The sequence below is a fragment of the Phocoena sinus genome, chromosome 18 (assembly GCF_008692025.1).
Source record: "Phocoena sinus isolate mPhoSin1 chromosome 18, mPhoSin1.pri, whole genome shotgun sequence".
In the NCBI taxonomy this organism is placed as follows: domain Eukaryota; kingdom Metazoa; phylum Chordata; class Mammalia; order Artiodactyla; family Phocoenidae; genus Phocoena; species Phocoena sinus.
Window position 1 is genome coordinate 3,425,192 of NC_045780.1, and position 15,118 is coordinate 3,440,309.

At 38.0% G+C, this 15,118-nt stretch overlaps 1 protein-coding gene across 6 annotated transcripts in view; it reads left to right on the forward strand.

The window, feature by feature from the left end:
- The window catches only part of NUP58 (nucleoporin 58), a 35,844-nt gene extending 23,830 nt beyond the window's left edge, over positions 1 to 12,014 (forward strand). For 4 of the 6 annotated variants that reach the window (XM_032610814.1, XM_032610816.1, XM_032610818.1 and 1 more), the window contains 4 exons: positions 1,204 to 1,405; positions 6,806 to 6,904; positions 8,504 to 8,599; positions 9,834 to 12,014. In XM_032610814.1, coding sequence (XP_032466705.1) covers positions 1,204 to 1,405; positions 6,806 to 6,904; positions 8,504 to 8,599; positions 9,834 to 10,003 — 567 coding nt within the window. In that variant the 3' untranslated portion in view covers positions 10,004 to 12,014. Of the gene's footprint in view, positions 1 to 1,203; positions 6,218 to 6,805; positions 6,905 to 8,503; positions 8,600 to 9,833 lie in introns of those variants that run through there. The other 2 variants (XM_032610817.1, XR_004346626.1) reach the window with 2 other exon arrangements.
- Positions 12,015 to 15,118: the final 3,104 nt, after the last annotated feature.

Genomic DNA, 15,118 nt, shown 5'->3' on the forward strand with positions numbered 1-15,118 from the left:
CTTTAAGTTTCTAAGATAGGTCATTATTTCCCATTATCTGAAGTAGAACTTAAAATTTATGGGCTATTGATGTCACAACACGCTGCATGGTAATGTGCTTGTAATTGCACAGAAAGAGGGAGGATGCGTTTGGGGGAGATCTGTTCTTGTAAGCTGTGGTTTCTGATGTCACAGGCCCACTTCTGAGTGTATTTCCCCAGTTTCCAGCTCTTGGCAGGCCCACTTGCACACGTTGCAGAGGTGGGAAAGCTTGGGACTGGAGCATGATACACTGACGTCCACACGGAAGGAGGCGACAGCTTTCAAATGCTGGAAATACCTGTCACAACCCAAAGCCTCATATTTACTAATTTCCTCTAAGAACAGGTTGGAAATATGAAAATCTTACGTCTCTTCAAAAGTAATATAAAACTGATCTAAACTAAGCTAAACCCTTAAAGTATTTAATAATTGTAAGGTGAAACAGAATCCTTCCTATTAATGGCCTTAATTAAGGCAAAATGTTGTGTTGGGTAATCCAGCCCACTTTATGAAGTTGGTAATTCTTCTTACTCTGAAATTATAAACTCTCTCTTTTCTTTTCCCTCCAGTTTGGTTACATAAGCTCAACATGAGTTTATTCTCATTGTAAAATAAACAATGTTGATCAAGTAAGAGCCCTCTTTATACCCTCCAAACTCTCTCTGCTTAGGTGATGTCTTATTTTAGTATGTGTCACCCATGCCTTTTATTATTTATTTATTTATACCGATAAAAAAGGTATTTAACAAATATATATTTAGTGGGCTTTTTTTTTTTTTTTAAAGCTCTTTGAATCTAAAAGTTATCCAAAGTTTGGCCTTTGGAGGGGAAATTTTCATGAGAAACTGGAATATTTAATATTTAAAATGGAATTTTAGATACTACTTTGCTTGTCTAAAAGCTTAGCTAACTTATTTTAAAGGGGGCCTCCTGAAGTCAGAATATGTTAGGCAGTTGATCATAAAGACATATGACTAAAATAGGGAACACAGTATACAAAGGTGTGATAGAACTCTCCGATCCATCACTCAGATCCTTCTGATTTGAAGGTTAGATGAAGTGTGTAGTGTTGGCAGTGTTTTTGATCTGTCTTTGCTAACTTATTTCATGGTTATATTCATCCCTATATTATCCAAGTCAGCACAAAACTTGATTAATCTTTTCTTTTTTTCATTCCTGTAGGTGCTCAAAGAACAGTACCTTGGCTACAGGAAAATGTTCTTGGGAGATGCTGTGGATGTGTTTGAAGCCAGGCGAGCAGAAGCCAAGAAGTGGCAGAATGCGCCCAGAGTCACTACTGGACCCACCCCTTTCAGCAACATGCCAAACGCAGCAGCCGTTGCCATGGCTGCAACACTTACACAGCAGCAACAGCCTGCTACAGGTCTGAATGCATTCAAGTTATAGCTTCTTAACTGTTAAAATGCAGAGAGTTTATGTGCATTTTTATGAGTCTTCCTTTTGTGTTAGCACTGAAGAAATTTCCATGAGTAGCTGTTCCAATACAGTCTAAAAATTGTGATGGACACAATTATAAACCATATACCTGATAAAAATGCAGGGTAGTCTTAGCAATAATTATACATCAATTAGATACTGAATATTGTGAATTAATGTTATTTGCTGTATTGCTATAAATGCCCTTTAGAACATGGTGTTCCACTACTGAATTACATTTAAGAGCAACAGATTCTAAAATTGTGACTGTATTGTGTATTGTTTTAAAGTCAGAGGTAAACCAGCCATAGGTTGGCACTTTTCGTACCTGATGCTGACGGGTGGTGTGCTCTCACATGCAGTGGTTACAGAATGCCCACACTCAGGATGAAGTATGTCTTTATCGACTGAAGTTGTGTTGAAGATCAATAGGTTTGTTTGATCAGAGAACAGGCCTTCTTAACCAAATTTGGAAGAAGGTACATGCTAGAATTATTTGTACCTTTTCAAAATGAACAGAACAGTGGCAAGAGCAGGAAAAAATGTTATGAGATGCTTTGGATTATACGTGAAGAAGTATGAGCTGGGAGGTTGAGCAGATGAAAATAACTGGTGATATACTGGAAAGCAGATAATTTTAGTACCATGGTTTAATTTCACTTCTTACGAGAGAAACATTTTTGTGGTCTAGTTCTGCAGTGTTTAGTTTGGTCTTGTGTCTTTCAGAGATGATTACTTATCTTTTTACTCCTGCGGTCCCTATTTTGTCAGGCTTGAAGTGTGACAGAGAAAAATGTAGTCTTAATGGCACTGATTTTTTTACTTGTTCATAAATTTTTGTGTAGTGCTTATTAGTTATTCTATAGCATGTGTGTTTCTGAGAGTTCCTTGTAGTCCAGTAGTAAATTATAGTACAAAAAAGTAAAAAACGTACATCTCTAGATTGCGTTCAGGCTGCCTCTACTAGGGAAGCATTCTCTGGGTTTCACTATTGGCAGTTTAAAAAATTGTTCTTCACATTTGGAGATGACAGAATTGACTTACCATCAGTAAATGGTTGATGATGGACTTATGCCAAACCCTCCGCGCTCCATGGCTGGACCCATGTGAATAGTGGCTGACATAAGGACTGTGTAGTGGTTCTCTAGCTGGCTGGAGTACAGGGTTGCGTTCTCCAGTTACAGAGGGAAAAGAAGTCACTGTGGAGTTGGTTCCTATCAGGTCATTATGGGATGGATAGATATCAAATCAACCCCATAATGACGGTCATCAGTTCTCATGATTATTTACCCAGCTCATCCAACCGACTACAGCACCAGTTTACTTTTTAGGGTTACTATTAATCCCAAAATAGATCAGAGAAGCAGGATTTGGTTAGGTGTTCTTTAAACACAAGGGATTTCTATTCTAATCAATAAAACTGGAGAAAAGTCAGTTAACTGAGCTGCTGTGCTGTAAGGGAATTTAATTATGTTCTGCGGTGTACAGCTAAAACTGAGGGCAGAACCACCTGTCGGATTTTTGTTTTATACACTTTCTTACGTAGGCAGTTTGGAGAGGTTTGTAGGTTTTCACTCTCAACATTTTGGGCTCATGGGCATCTGAAGAAATACGTTCATTCTATATGAGTGCCTCCTGTGTGCTGGGCTCCAGGGATATAAAGGTGAACACAGAGATATGGTCTTTGCTCTCTGTGGTGGTGGAGAATATTAGCTGAGTTTAGAGTCATCATCTTGAAGAGCCTTTTGCTCACGTGCTTCAATTTTTTGTGGACTTTAACCAGGCTTTGGGGAAACTGACTCCCTTGTACATTCCCTGCAGTTGTGAAGCCCACATAAGGGCTTTCTAATCAGGTGGCAGGAATTGTAATTTATTAACTTAAACAGTCTTACAGTGTTTGCATTTTGAGTTGTATGGATTTTGGGAACTGAGAAGCCCAACGATAGCGATCATTTTGTATCGTCTTCTTGTTTCCCACCTGTTTTCTCTAAAGGTCTCGCATGCTCCACAGCCCATCCCTTTCTGTCTCTCCCCGTCAGGACTAGCTATTTCAGTCCTGTCACCACTAGAGTGAGACGCAGCAGCTCCGTTAGATGCATGCCGCCCATTAGGAATGCCCCTCTTTATTGCATTGTGCTCTGTACCCAGTGACTTATTCCTTCTGTCCTGTGACTGATGAAACCTTTTTAAGTGCCAGTAACAAATTTTGAGGACCATCTAGATGAATCTGGGTGAGGCTTGTGTGCTGTTTTTACACAGCCCTGTTGGTGTGTGCAAGGTTTGAGTTGTCGGGGGATTTGCTTCTATTTGCATATGGATTCTTGACTTTTTAATGTAAAAAAGCAGGCAAGCTTCTTAGGCTGATACTTCTGAAGGTGCTTTCTGTGTAGTCTTTCTTGGAGGTGGAAGTATGGACGTAAGTGACTTCTTGAGCCTTCTTCGATGTCTTTTAATGAAAAAAAAAAATATATGATAGAACTTAGGCCTGTGTGATTTGTGGTTATTGCTTCTGAAGGCTGAAGAGAACTGATGAAGAACTCACGGGCTATTTATGTATGAAGTAAGCATCATCCATGGATTGCATGACGGCAAGATCTGGAGTACACGTGTCCACCAGTGCTTCTGAAGCCTCTTAAAAAGCTTAAGACATTTACGTTTAGGCTTTCGGTATAATTTTAACTTAGGATAGATTGTTTTAAGCTAATGTACTGGGATTAAGTTTTGCTGTTGTGTTTTGACACTTTTAAAAGTTCTTGATGTTTACATAAAAAGACTTTTCTCATATGACTTAGCTGCTGTTTTTAAGGAGAGCTGAGACATTTTTGTTAGGATTCCTACTTTCTAGCTTTAAGTGTATGTTTGGACGTTTAAGGTGTAGTGTTAAATAGGAAACTTCTTCATTTTACTTTCTCGTGGTTTTATGATTTTGTTATATTTATAACCAAAGGACATTCCCCATTAAATCAGTAAAATATTTGAAATTGGGGAAGACATTTTTGTTTTTTAAGAAAAATTATTATTTAAAAAAATATGACTTAGGAATAACCATGCCAGTGACATTAGGTATTTGAGTGATCATTGAAAATTATAAAAAAAATTTTAGCACTTTAGTCCTTTTCCTGTGAATGCAGTTTTTACTTTTAAGAAAGTAAATTTATTCTGGAAAATATGAATTACAAGTGCTAAACTTGATTTTTTGTGTGTGAGTATATTATTCAGTAAACTTTTGTAAAATGTTACTCTACATGAAGATTTCACTTGGGCAATCTTTGGGATATGTTACTACTAACTTGGTTTTATTTATGGAACTAAGAGCCTCTCATTGAATGACTAATGACTATTCAGATTTTAAAAACAGATTTCTTGAATTGTTTACGTAACATTTGCCTGAAGGATGTAGATTACTGCTTTCTAATAGTGAAAATAATTTATAATGGTGGCCAGAGTGTAATATATGCTGATACTTTGGCATGGGAGATATTTATCATGAGTTTTTACTATTAAAAATGTTATACATTTGCTACTAGTTTTATAAATGATGTTGCCTTCAGAATTTGTGTGAAAGGTACAAAACTCAAAATATCATGTACCTGTTGTGCAATGGAAAGTCTTGTCATCGTTAGAGTTCTTGATCACCTGGATCCTGAATATTCATGACTAGAGTTGCTCTTAAAAGCAGACCCGCACACAACACGAAGCATGTTACTTGAGTAACTCTTAGGACTTGTAGGGCTGAGGGCTGTGGTGTGCATTATGCTCTAGGGTCTTCCACCAGCAGTGCCCTCCTGTGAACATGTGACACTTAAGTCTCTCAATGTTTAAAGAAACTGGACGTGTGTTTTCTACATATTACTCTCATTAGAAATAAGAGGGTAATATGCTTAGTTTCTTTTCCTGTAGTAACATTTTACAAAAGAGCTGCTAGCAGGTATTTTATTCTCAAACTGATCTCAAACTGGATGTAAAAATTTTAATCTTTTTTAATTTATTTTTAATAGCGGTGTAAGAACTCTGGCTGCTGTTAGTCCTTATTCTTTATTTTCTGGGTAGAAGCTATTGGGAAAGTCCAGTTTCCGTCCCAGTGTAGCAAAATGTAGTTCCTTAGTTTCTTTTTTCTTTTCTTTCCTTTTTCTTTAATGTTTTATAATTTTACACTACCTTTTTGAATATACAAACCTCATTCTTCATTGAACAACTTGAAGGCTTTGATTTCTTTAAAAAAGTCTAAATATCAATCTGTATATTACTTTGGCAGTTCCCTCAACTCTGAGATGCACTGATCACTGTGCTTGAAAAAAGGACAAGACTGAAGATTGTACTATGAAATTTATCAAATAATTTTCATAAATTATTTATCAGATATGAGAGATTTATAGATTTTTGTATTCTGCTTAGTTAAAAAAAAAGGTAGTTAAAAAAGGGAGGCTAGTAAGTTTTGATGCTATTCTTGCCAAACAAACTCAGCAAAATCTCTAAAGTAACAAATGGGAAAAGGATTACTAATCGTTCTGCATCTGAGTACATTTTCCAAGATGTTGGAAAGAAACTTCTGAGTGAAATCTTGAATGTATTGAATCTGTCAAGGTACACAGCGGTGCCTTTGTAAATGTTCATTCTCTATCTTATTTCATCAGGTGATAAGTGGTGTAATGTAGCAGAGCTTAACGTAGAACTCAGTTATCACTCTTTGTGAACAAGTTGGAATTGTCATGTTACTGTGTAATTGATTTGCTTTAAGATGAACAATAAATTTAATAAATAAAACATTGTCTTGTTTTTTATCTATTTATTTATATATCATTTATATTTCCATGAGAAATCATGCCTAGCTTTTGGTGCTTACTCTTATGAGTAACATGATGGTTTTGCTTGTTAGTGTCAGTCTCTTTTGATCAATTGAGACTTGACTCTAACAGTTAAGGAGCTTATTTTAAAAAGAAAAAAAGTAAAAACGTTTACTGAATACAGCAACTAGTTTTATCAGAAAACAAGCGGAGAGATCTAAAACCATTCTAGAAGTAAAACTAAAGAACTATAATTTACAATACATTAAAGATTTCAAATTATTTAAACTAACACTCATCTTTCCGTGTGGTAAGCCTCTTTAATTGTCTAGTGTGAACAAGTTAATTTTTTAAAATTTATTTTTGGATAGGTAAATCAGCTGGGACAGATAAATGAGGCTGGGGGGACATCCTGAAAACTAAGTTTTAGCAAATAGAATTTGTTAAAAGTAATCACTGTTCATTTTTAAAATAATTTCATAAAGTAACTTTAATCTTGAAAGAGTAAGGCAAATTTGTTTTTTTTCCCCCCCCATTTTTTTTTTTTTTTTTTTTATTACCAGGGCCACAGCCATCTCTGGGAGTTAGTTTTGGAGCGCCATTCGGCTCAGGTATTGGCACTGGCTTGCAGTCAAGTGGCCTAGGTTCTTCAAACCTTGGAGGTACACTTTAACTTTTCTCGTATTGCATTGGACTGTGATACATTTGAATTGCTACCAGCCTGTAAACACTTCTAAGAGGATCTGCTCTTTGGAAAGTTAAGGTTCTATCTGGCAAAAAAAAGGATTCTCCAAACATAATCAGTGCTTTCTAGTATTAGATTTAGAACTTAAAAAATCATTTCACGTCTGTGAATAGTAAATATAAAAACGTATTAAAAATCAAATGGTAGGGATGTTCATATTTTCAAAGGAATATGCTAAAATATGAACTTGAAAATTACTTAGTTTATTAAATTAACTTAAAAAAAATTAGTTGGAGTCCAAACTACTTCTGGACATACATTCTCCTAAGTAAGCATCTTCTCTTTCTGCAAATGAACACTTTAAATGGGGAAATAATTGTATTATAAATCGAACAACTTGACTTCTCTCCATTCCTAAGCACTTTTGGCATATTTGCCTTTATGCATACTTGTATACATAGGCAATTAAGTTTATTTCAGTAGATTCATAAGTTAAGTCTAACTAGTAAGGTAAGTCTTCTGCGAAAACATGTTAAATACAAATGCATTCCCAATTCTCTGGTGTGGATAATTGAAGGTTGATTGTATTTGACGGGTGCATTGTCATGTAACGAATAAGATTCCCGTCTTTCCATTAAAGTATATCATTATAAGAGGGAAAGCCTATAAGCTATTATGGTTATGTAATATATTACACTCTAATAGGAATTATTAGGATTATGGCAGACAGCGTAATTCCTATGATCTGTATTCCCGTTTGTTGCCATATTTCATAGAGTTATGGGCAATAATACTGTCAGGCTCAGTATCTTAGATAAGCTGTTGCAGGGTAGCCGAAGATGAATCGGATTTCATTTTCTGAGCACTTGAAACCAAGCTTCCAGCACTTGGCAAAATCCCCTCTTGCACTCTGTATGATGAAGACACGTGCTTCGTTTAAATTGTGACTGTAGTGTTGTTGGGAGAGAAGCCTCGATGCTCCCCCTCCCACTTTCTCAGCATTGCGTTGCTGATTCTGTGGCGGGAGCCTGCTCTTCCTGAGTAGCTGTAGAGTGACCGACCCTTGTGCAGTCACGCAGGGTTCCAGTGGTAAACTTCGTAAGTGAGAATGTCTTCGCAGGAAGCAGAGTAAAATTACTGTGTGTGGTACTTTGCATTGAAACTGTTGTGCGTGCCTTGCTTATTTATGAATTTAGTCTTTTTTTTTTTTCCCGAAATGAAATATCCTTAAGTAGATACGTGTCTGTCTGTTCGACTGAAATCATACTTGAATGGTCACTGAAATCTCTAGTCCGTTTGGGAGAGAAAGTACTAATATGACCTTGTTTTTTATGGCTTTGTTCTTTAAAAATTACGGATGGGTCATAAGCTTAGTCTAAGTAGATCTAAATGTTTTATTTCAGAATTGATCTGGTTCTTCCAAAAGTCTTATGCAAAGGAGTAAAGCAGATCTCCTTAGTAAGGCCGTGGTTCTCAACACTGTTTATTAGACCACTGATAATTTGGGTATTACTTGTCAGTATCCTTTCACCTGTGTTTTTACCTGCCGTGTGTGTCTCTCTATCACCCCCACTAGGCTTTGGAGCTAGCTCTGGTTTTGGATGCAGCACCACAGGGGCCTCCACATTTGGATTTGGAACAACAAATAAACCCTCAGGAAGTCTTAGTGCAGGTTTGTGTGTTTTGGCCTGAACTTCAGGCAGATTCAAAGGTGCACATTATTTAATTTTAAAAGTATAAGTGTTGTTATTTCCGGTATCCAAAAAAGATGCCTGATTCAGTTTCTACCCACTGGATGAAGCCTGCAAGCCTAGTAATCATGTATAGCTTTCTCTGTCTCATATGCTGAAGGTCAGGTTTGTAGAACGTTTCTAACAACTTAAGTTTGATATAATAAATAACTACATCTTCTTTTTAACTAAGTAGAGATTATTTGAACCCAAAGACTAGTTTTATGTTTAAAACAGTTTTCTTCGTTATTACAAAAATGAACCCATTGCGAAAGTTTTATCATTATTCATTCAGGAGAATAGTTTCTCTTCTGAAGAGGTGTTCTTTAGTTATAAGCCCCCCTGATTTTAAGAATACCAGTCTTAAAAATGATGATTAACTGGCTTCTTGGTTCATTTTTGACATAGGTATAATCTCTTGATGCTTCTACTAGAAACTTCCAAATTCCATCTACTTTTGCATTTGTTTCTATATTTGTAAATAATGACTTGTTTTAACGTGCAATTCTTAGGGATAAATAGCATGCCTAAAATAATAGTACCGATTAAAGTTTTTAATTGTGGGAATTTGAAGGAAATTCCATTTAAGATCAAGTGGTGTTTAAAATCAGTAGTTCCTAGAGAGTAAGATAATAGAGTTCAGTGGTATCAGGATTATAACATGCATATATTAACATTTAGTTAGCTAGGCAGTAATAGTATTTGATCTTAATTATTGGAGGGCTCTGCTCTTCTGTGTAGTCATTGTCCTGGAAATTGTGGGTTAAGGCTTTCCTGGAGGACTTAGAATTGCAAGGGTGGGTCCAAAGGCTGTGAAAGTCTCTTCTTTACATTTTGATAAAATGTTTCTGGAGGGCTGAGGAGGAGGGTACCTTGGCATATTTAATTAACACGAAAGTGGCTGCCAATTTGAAGTTTTCTGTCGAGTTCAGTTATTTGTGTAAGGTTTCTCTCTTGGTCTGGATCACTAACCGTCCGTCTGTAACGGTGCCACTCAGTTGTCAGCTAAACTATTTTCCTGTAAAATTCCATGTTAGAAATTCAGGGCCCTAAGATATTTGCTATTTGCACAGGTTATATATTCTTTCAGCTAGACACTTAGCTCTCAGCCCCATTTTTTATGTTTGTTCTTGTGATTTAACTTCTGATACGAATATTTTCTTCCCTAAACATAAGGCTTTGGCAGCTCAAGTACATCTGGGTTTAACTTCAGCAGTCCTGGCATCACGGCGTCAGCTGGTTTGACATTTGGGGTGTCCAATCCTGCCTCTGCAGGCTTGGAACAGGAGGAACAACTCCTTCAGCTGAAGAAACCTCCAGCTGGAAACAAAAGAGGAAAAAGATAAACATATGGGTTGATGTGTCGAGAGAACCCATAGCAGCATCGTTCATTCTCTGAATCTATTTTTCTAAAGTTGAAGCAGTAACTAAATTGCATCCCAGGAGATTTATAAAGTTTTGATAGTTTTTCCTTACTTCTGGAATTTGAACTCTGTTCTCGTTGGCCGTGCTAAACAACTTTTCTCTTGTGTATTTGAAACCTAGCTGTGTACTTTTCATTATTTTGATTCTCAGTGTAAGAAATATTACATCGCTGATTGGTAAAACCTACTACTATTTAACCTAGTGTTTTAGCAATGTTTTTGTTGATAAGGTTTACATTATGTGAATATATGCACATTTGTTCCTTATGTAGATGGTATGAACTCTAGGGCCTATACCAGAATCACTTCGTTCCTTGATAAAAGGCCTTCTGAACTACACTGCAGGGCATCTTGTGAATATGTATGTAAAATATATACAGGATAATACACACAATTGTGTGTGCACATAGAATATATATTTACAGACCTACAACTTTTGCCTCAGACTGTTCCCCTCTTCTAAGGGTATTCCACTTTTCACCTTTTATGCTTCAGATCCTCAGTGCTTGTAGAACAAGGAGCTAAAGGCACCAAGTCATTGTAGTTATTTGCTCAGAGACTCAGTGAAATGGTTACTGGTGTAAATATTGGCCAACTCAACTTCATTGCCCCCAGTCTTTCCCGTTTTTGTTTCCACGTTAATCTTAGCAGCTACTCCAGATGAGGGCTGCTGAGACTCATCAAACCGATTTCAACAACTTTATTATCCTACGTATCCTCATATCTGAAATGAACCTTCAAGAGCATATTTGAACTCCAGACTGGTGTTCTGGGGGCAAAGAGCTATTAAGCCAAACTGATTCTATGCAGGTGAAGGATGCACTATTGTTTTAGTGGAAACTTTTCTAGCTCTTCCAATAGAGAGTTCTTTCTTATAGGGCTATGGATATTGACACCAAATGGAGTCGCTTATCAGCCTCTTTTATGTCTTAAGTAAGTGCTTAATTTGGAATAAAGAAACAGTATATTTTAAGAAAAAAAAGTATTCTTTGTAGCAACAGTAAACTATCCCCCGTTTTAACAGTGAACAGAGAGCTCCAGGTAATAACATATATAGACATGTCAGGTTTCATCTGTGCGCTATTTGTATTAGTATTAGTGCCAGAGAGTGGGTGAAAAAGAGAGCCCTTGGAAAGAGAACTGCCTTAGCCATGATTTCAGACAGAAACCGTTAAGTAGACCTATTTTATCTTTCAAGTGCAGTTTTCAGATGGGATGTGAACATGGAATTTCATTGAAAATAGTTTAATTTTTTTATATAGAAGGTTTTGTACATAATGTGCATCGAGTGAATATTTCCAGAATCATTTTCACCAAGGCACCTTTTTTTCTAAAATAGGTATTACGTATATATATATATATATATATATATATATATATACACACACACACACACACACACACACATACACACACACACGTATATTTTAGTATAACGTTAGTTGGGTTTGATTATGAAAGTGTTGTCAAATCTGTTTTATTTATCTGCATATAGCGATGATTGGCTTTGGAATTGAAATTCTTGCGCCTTGATGCATTAAAATAAGGAAAATGCTTTGTTTCTGAGCATGAAAGTTGTTTTTATTTTTACATACTTCCCAAATACTGCAGTCACCAGATCCAGGTTTTGGGGAAGGGTAGGAAAACATGTGGTTTTGTGTTTTGAATTACTGTCAGAATTAAATACACATTACAACAAGCTTTTTTAAAAAGGACATCACATTGTACTGCAAATATCTGGATATTTATATTTCTTGTGTTTTTTTCTTTATATATTTTACATTTTAATATGTTGACCATTGGGAATTTGTAACAGATCAATTTGTGACAGGAGTTTAAATGTGTCGTCACTGTGTCCATTGTCTCCACTTTGTCCAGAGCCTGTCATTATGTAAACAATAAAATTTACTGTGTCAGTTGCTTTGAATCTTTATAGGTGTCAGTAGTTGTTATTCATATGTAATTTTCTTATTATTCCTCTTCTATTCTCTGGTTGGTTTTTAGTGTTTTGTTTTCACTGGTTTATACATCTTGCTCTTTTGAAAAAAAAACAAAAGGCTGAATACAAGATAGCAAGTTCTTTGTCACTTGCTTTTGTCTTCTCAAAATTACAAAAACGTTTTAAATTATACACAAAAATATTGAGTAAAACGTGAAAGTTGCCTTCAGCTCCTGGGCCCCAGTCCCACTTTCTTCCCCACAGTGTCTGCTCTTTGTGGTTTGGTGTGTATCCTTTCAGATCCTTTTTAAAAATGCCTTTTCAGCATGTGTACAAATGTTCATTCTTTTTCTCTCTCTCATTTTCTCACATTTATTGTCTCTTAGATTCTTTTTCTTTTTTTTTTAAACAAATGGGTTAATAGTCTGTGTGTTCTGTGACTTCCTTTTTTTCCCCTTTAGTGGCGTATCTTCTCTGCATGTCAGTCCATGGAGATTGACTTTTTGCTTACTGTCCTGTGGCATGGACGCCCGGTGATTTGTTCCAAATGTTCCCTTTTCTTTCCAGTATTTCGCTTTCACAGAAGAGCTGCAGTGAATATCCTTGAACATGACTCTTGGTGCTTACGTTTAATGTTTCTCTGGGATCGATTGTAGAAGAGGAATTGCTGAAGAGGCATACAAGCTGTATGTTTTAATGTCAGACTGCCTTCCAAAAATGCTATATAAACAGACACTCCTGTGGTATGTGTGAGTACCCACTTCCTGTCTGCAGCCCTAGGTAGTATCAGTCCTTAAAACAAGTACATGTGAGGTTGAACTTTTTAGCATGCATGTTAGCCATTTACATATTAACCTAGTTGCATGGTAATGTCCTGTGTCCGTTTTTACACCAGATCATTTAGGAGTTTCTTCTTATGGTCTCTGTAGACAATGTGTGCTAGTATTTTTCTTACGAGACAGGTTGGACTTCTGGAGTCAGCTGGGCCCAGACCCCTGCCTCGAACCTGTGTGGTCTTGGGCAAGTTTCTTTTTCTACACCCCAGCTTCAGCACCTGCCAAGTGAGGACAGTAAAGGCAGGTGGCTGTGTGAAGGTGAAGTCTACGTAAGGCACTTGGGTGCAGGACCTCTGACGCTGCAGAGGCTTTTACCGTTCCCGCTCCGGTTCCCCAACTGCTCACTATAGCTGGTTGCTTTATTTCGGTTCCTGACGGGGAAGCTGCCCTATCTTGTTTTTCTGTTTCTTTGTTCTGTTTTTGTGTTGGGTGGCTGTTCTACGACCCTTATACTCTTTAGGATGTACCTATTTTGTCAAGTTCGATTTTTCTTAGGAAAAATCCTACTGGGATTTTTGATTAGGTTTATACAAATAAGATATATATCTGGGGAGAATTCACATCTTCACATGTACAGCATGGTATATGCATTTATTAGGTCTTTTACTTCAGCAAGGTTTTACAATGCTTGTTAGATCCCTGGTGGTTTTCCCTTCAGTGAGGATGTGTATCCTACAGTTAGTACAAATGCAGATTAACTGTTCTTTTGTGATAACATAGTAAGCCCAGATTAATGTACTGCTAATCTCAAATAGAGATTTTCACAACGAGGGAAGCTGAATAGTGCCTTTAGAAGTTCTGCAGCGGGATACCTTCGTGTGCGACATATTTGGGTTGCAACGGTCTATCGCGAGATAGGCAGCATCTCCTTCCTCTGTGCCTTGCCCCCGCCTCTCACTGCGGGTAAGTCTGGCTGCACTGTGCCTTCGGGAGCGCGTCACACGGTGTTGCCCAGGGGGCGCGACTCGGGGGCTCGCTAACGTGGGCCCGGGGTCTCATCTGAATCTCACTCACGGTCGTGTCTCATTTGTTGTGTGTAGTCTGGGCAGCACACTCAGAACTCTACATACTTGACCTTGTTCAGTCCCCGTATGATCCTAGAAAGCAGAAATCCCGTGTGCCCAGGTGAAGGAACTGAGGTGTAAGCTAAGCAGTTTCCCCAAGGCCGCACAGCTCTTAAGTCCTGGGGCTGGGGAATTTCTATGAAACAGGAATAGCAAGCTAACCTTCACGCCCATCCTCTGGAAGGCACCGAAGGTAATGTGGTTACATGATTTATACGGGGCAATTGTACACATACAGTAGACTGGGTCCCTGCAGGTCAGGGAAGTACCGAGGGCCCTGGGGCCTGAGGGAGGACAGTCACCCTCTAGGGTGTAAGGAGTGTTAGGAAGACATCCCAGCTCCTGGCAGGCAGGGTGGTCTGTCCACCTCGGACAGGGTAAGGGGAGCAGGGTGGGCTGTTTGAATCTTGTAAGAAGTTTAACAAGAAAGCCTTTCCAGGAAGGCTCGCCTGACCCCTGTAACTGAAACGAACACCACAAACTCAGACTGAGTGCGGCTGGATCCTTTTCTTGCCATGCGGAGATGTACCTCAGTGGCCCAAGAAAACCATGGAAATGGGCTGCAGGGGCTGAGAGACAGCAGCAGATGGAGGAAAGGGTAGGGATTACCAGAAAAATTGGTCTTGGCCCAGAATGTTTTTGCCTTTCTCACTCCTTCATTCAGTGCCCATTTTTCTCTTCTTCTTAATCTGTCAATTCAAACAAACAAACAACCTACCAGGTCACAAAGGTTGCAGTGCTGAAGGTAGGCTGTAGATTTAAGTTGCAGAGAACTTGGTTTTGTCATCCTCACCCCTCTGAGCCCCCTGGTAGCAGGTCAGTTTACCTCAGTAAATACTTAGATTTGCCGTGTGTGAGTCGCTGATGGGAGCTTAGCGGGCACAGATATAACTTGTTTCCCTCAGTCCTGTGAGGTGGATACTATCATTCCTTTTTTACAAATGAGAAAACAGGCACAGAAGTTAAGTAGTTACGGTCACTCCGCTAGTAAGTGGATGGGCCGGAGTTCAAACCCAGGCAGTTTTCTCAGAGTCTAGACTTTGATGCAAATAAGTATAATGCAGGGTGGGCTCTCTTACTAAGTTACGGGATAAAGATACAAAGAAAGTTCTTGTGAGCACGGAATAGAGATTCTTCAGGCTTGGGGGAGTCAGAAATTCGTTGTACTAGAAAGTGACTTTGAGCAGTGAGTATGAAT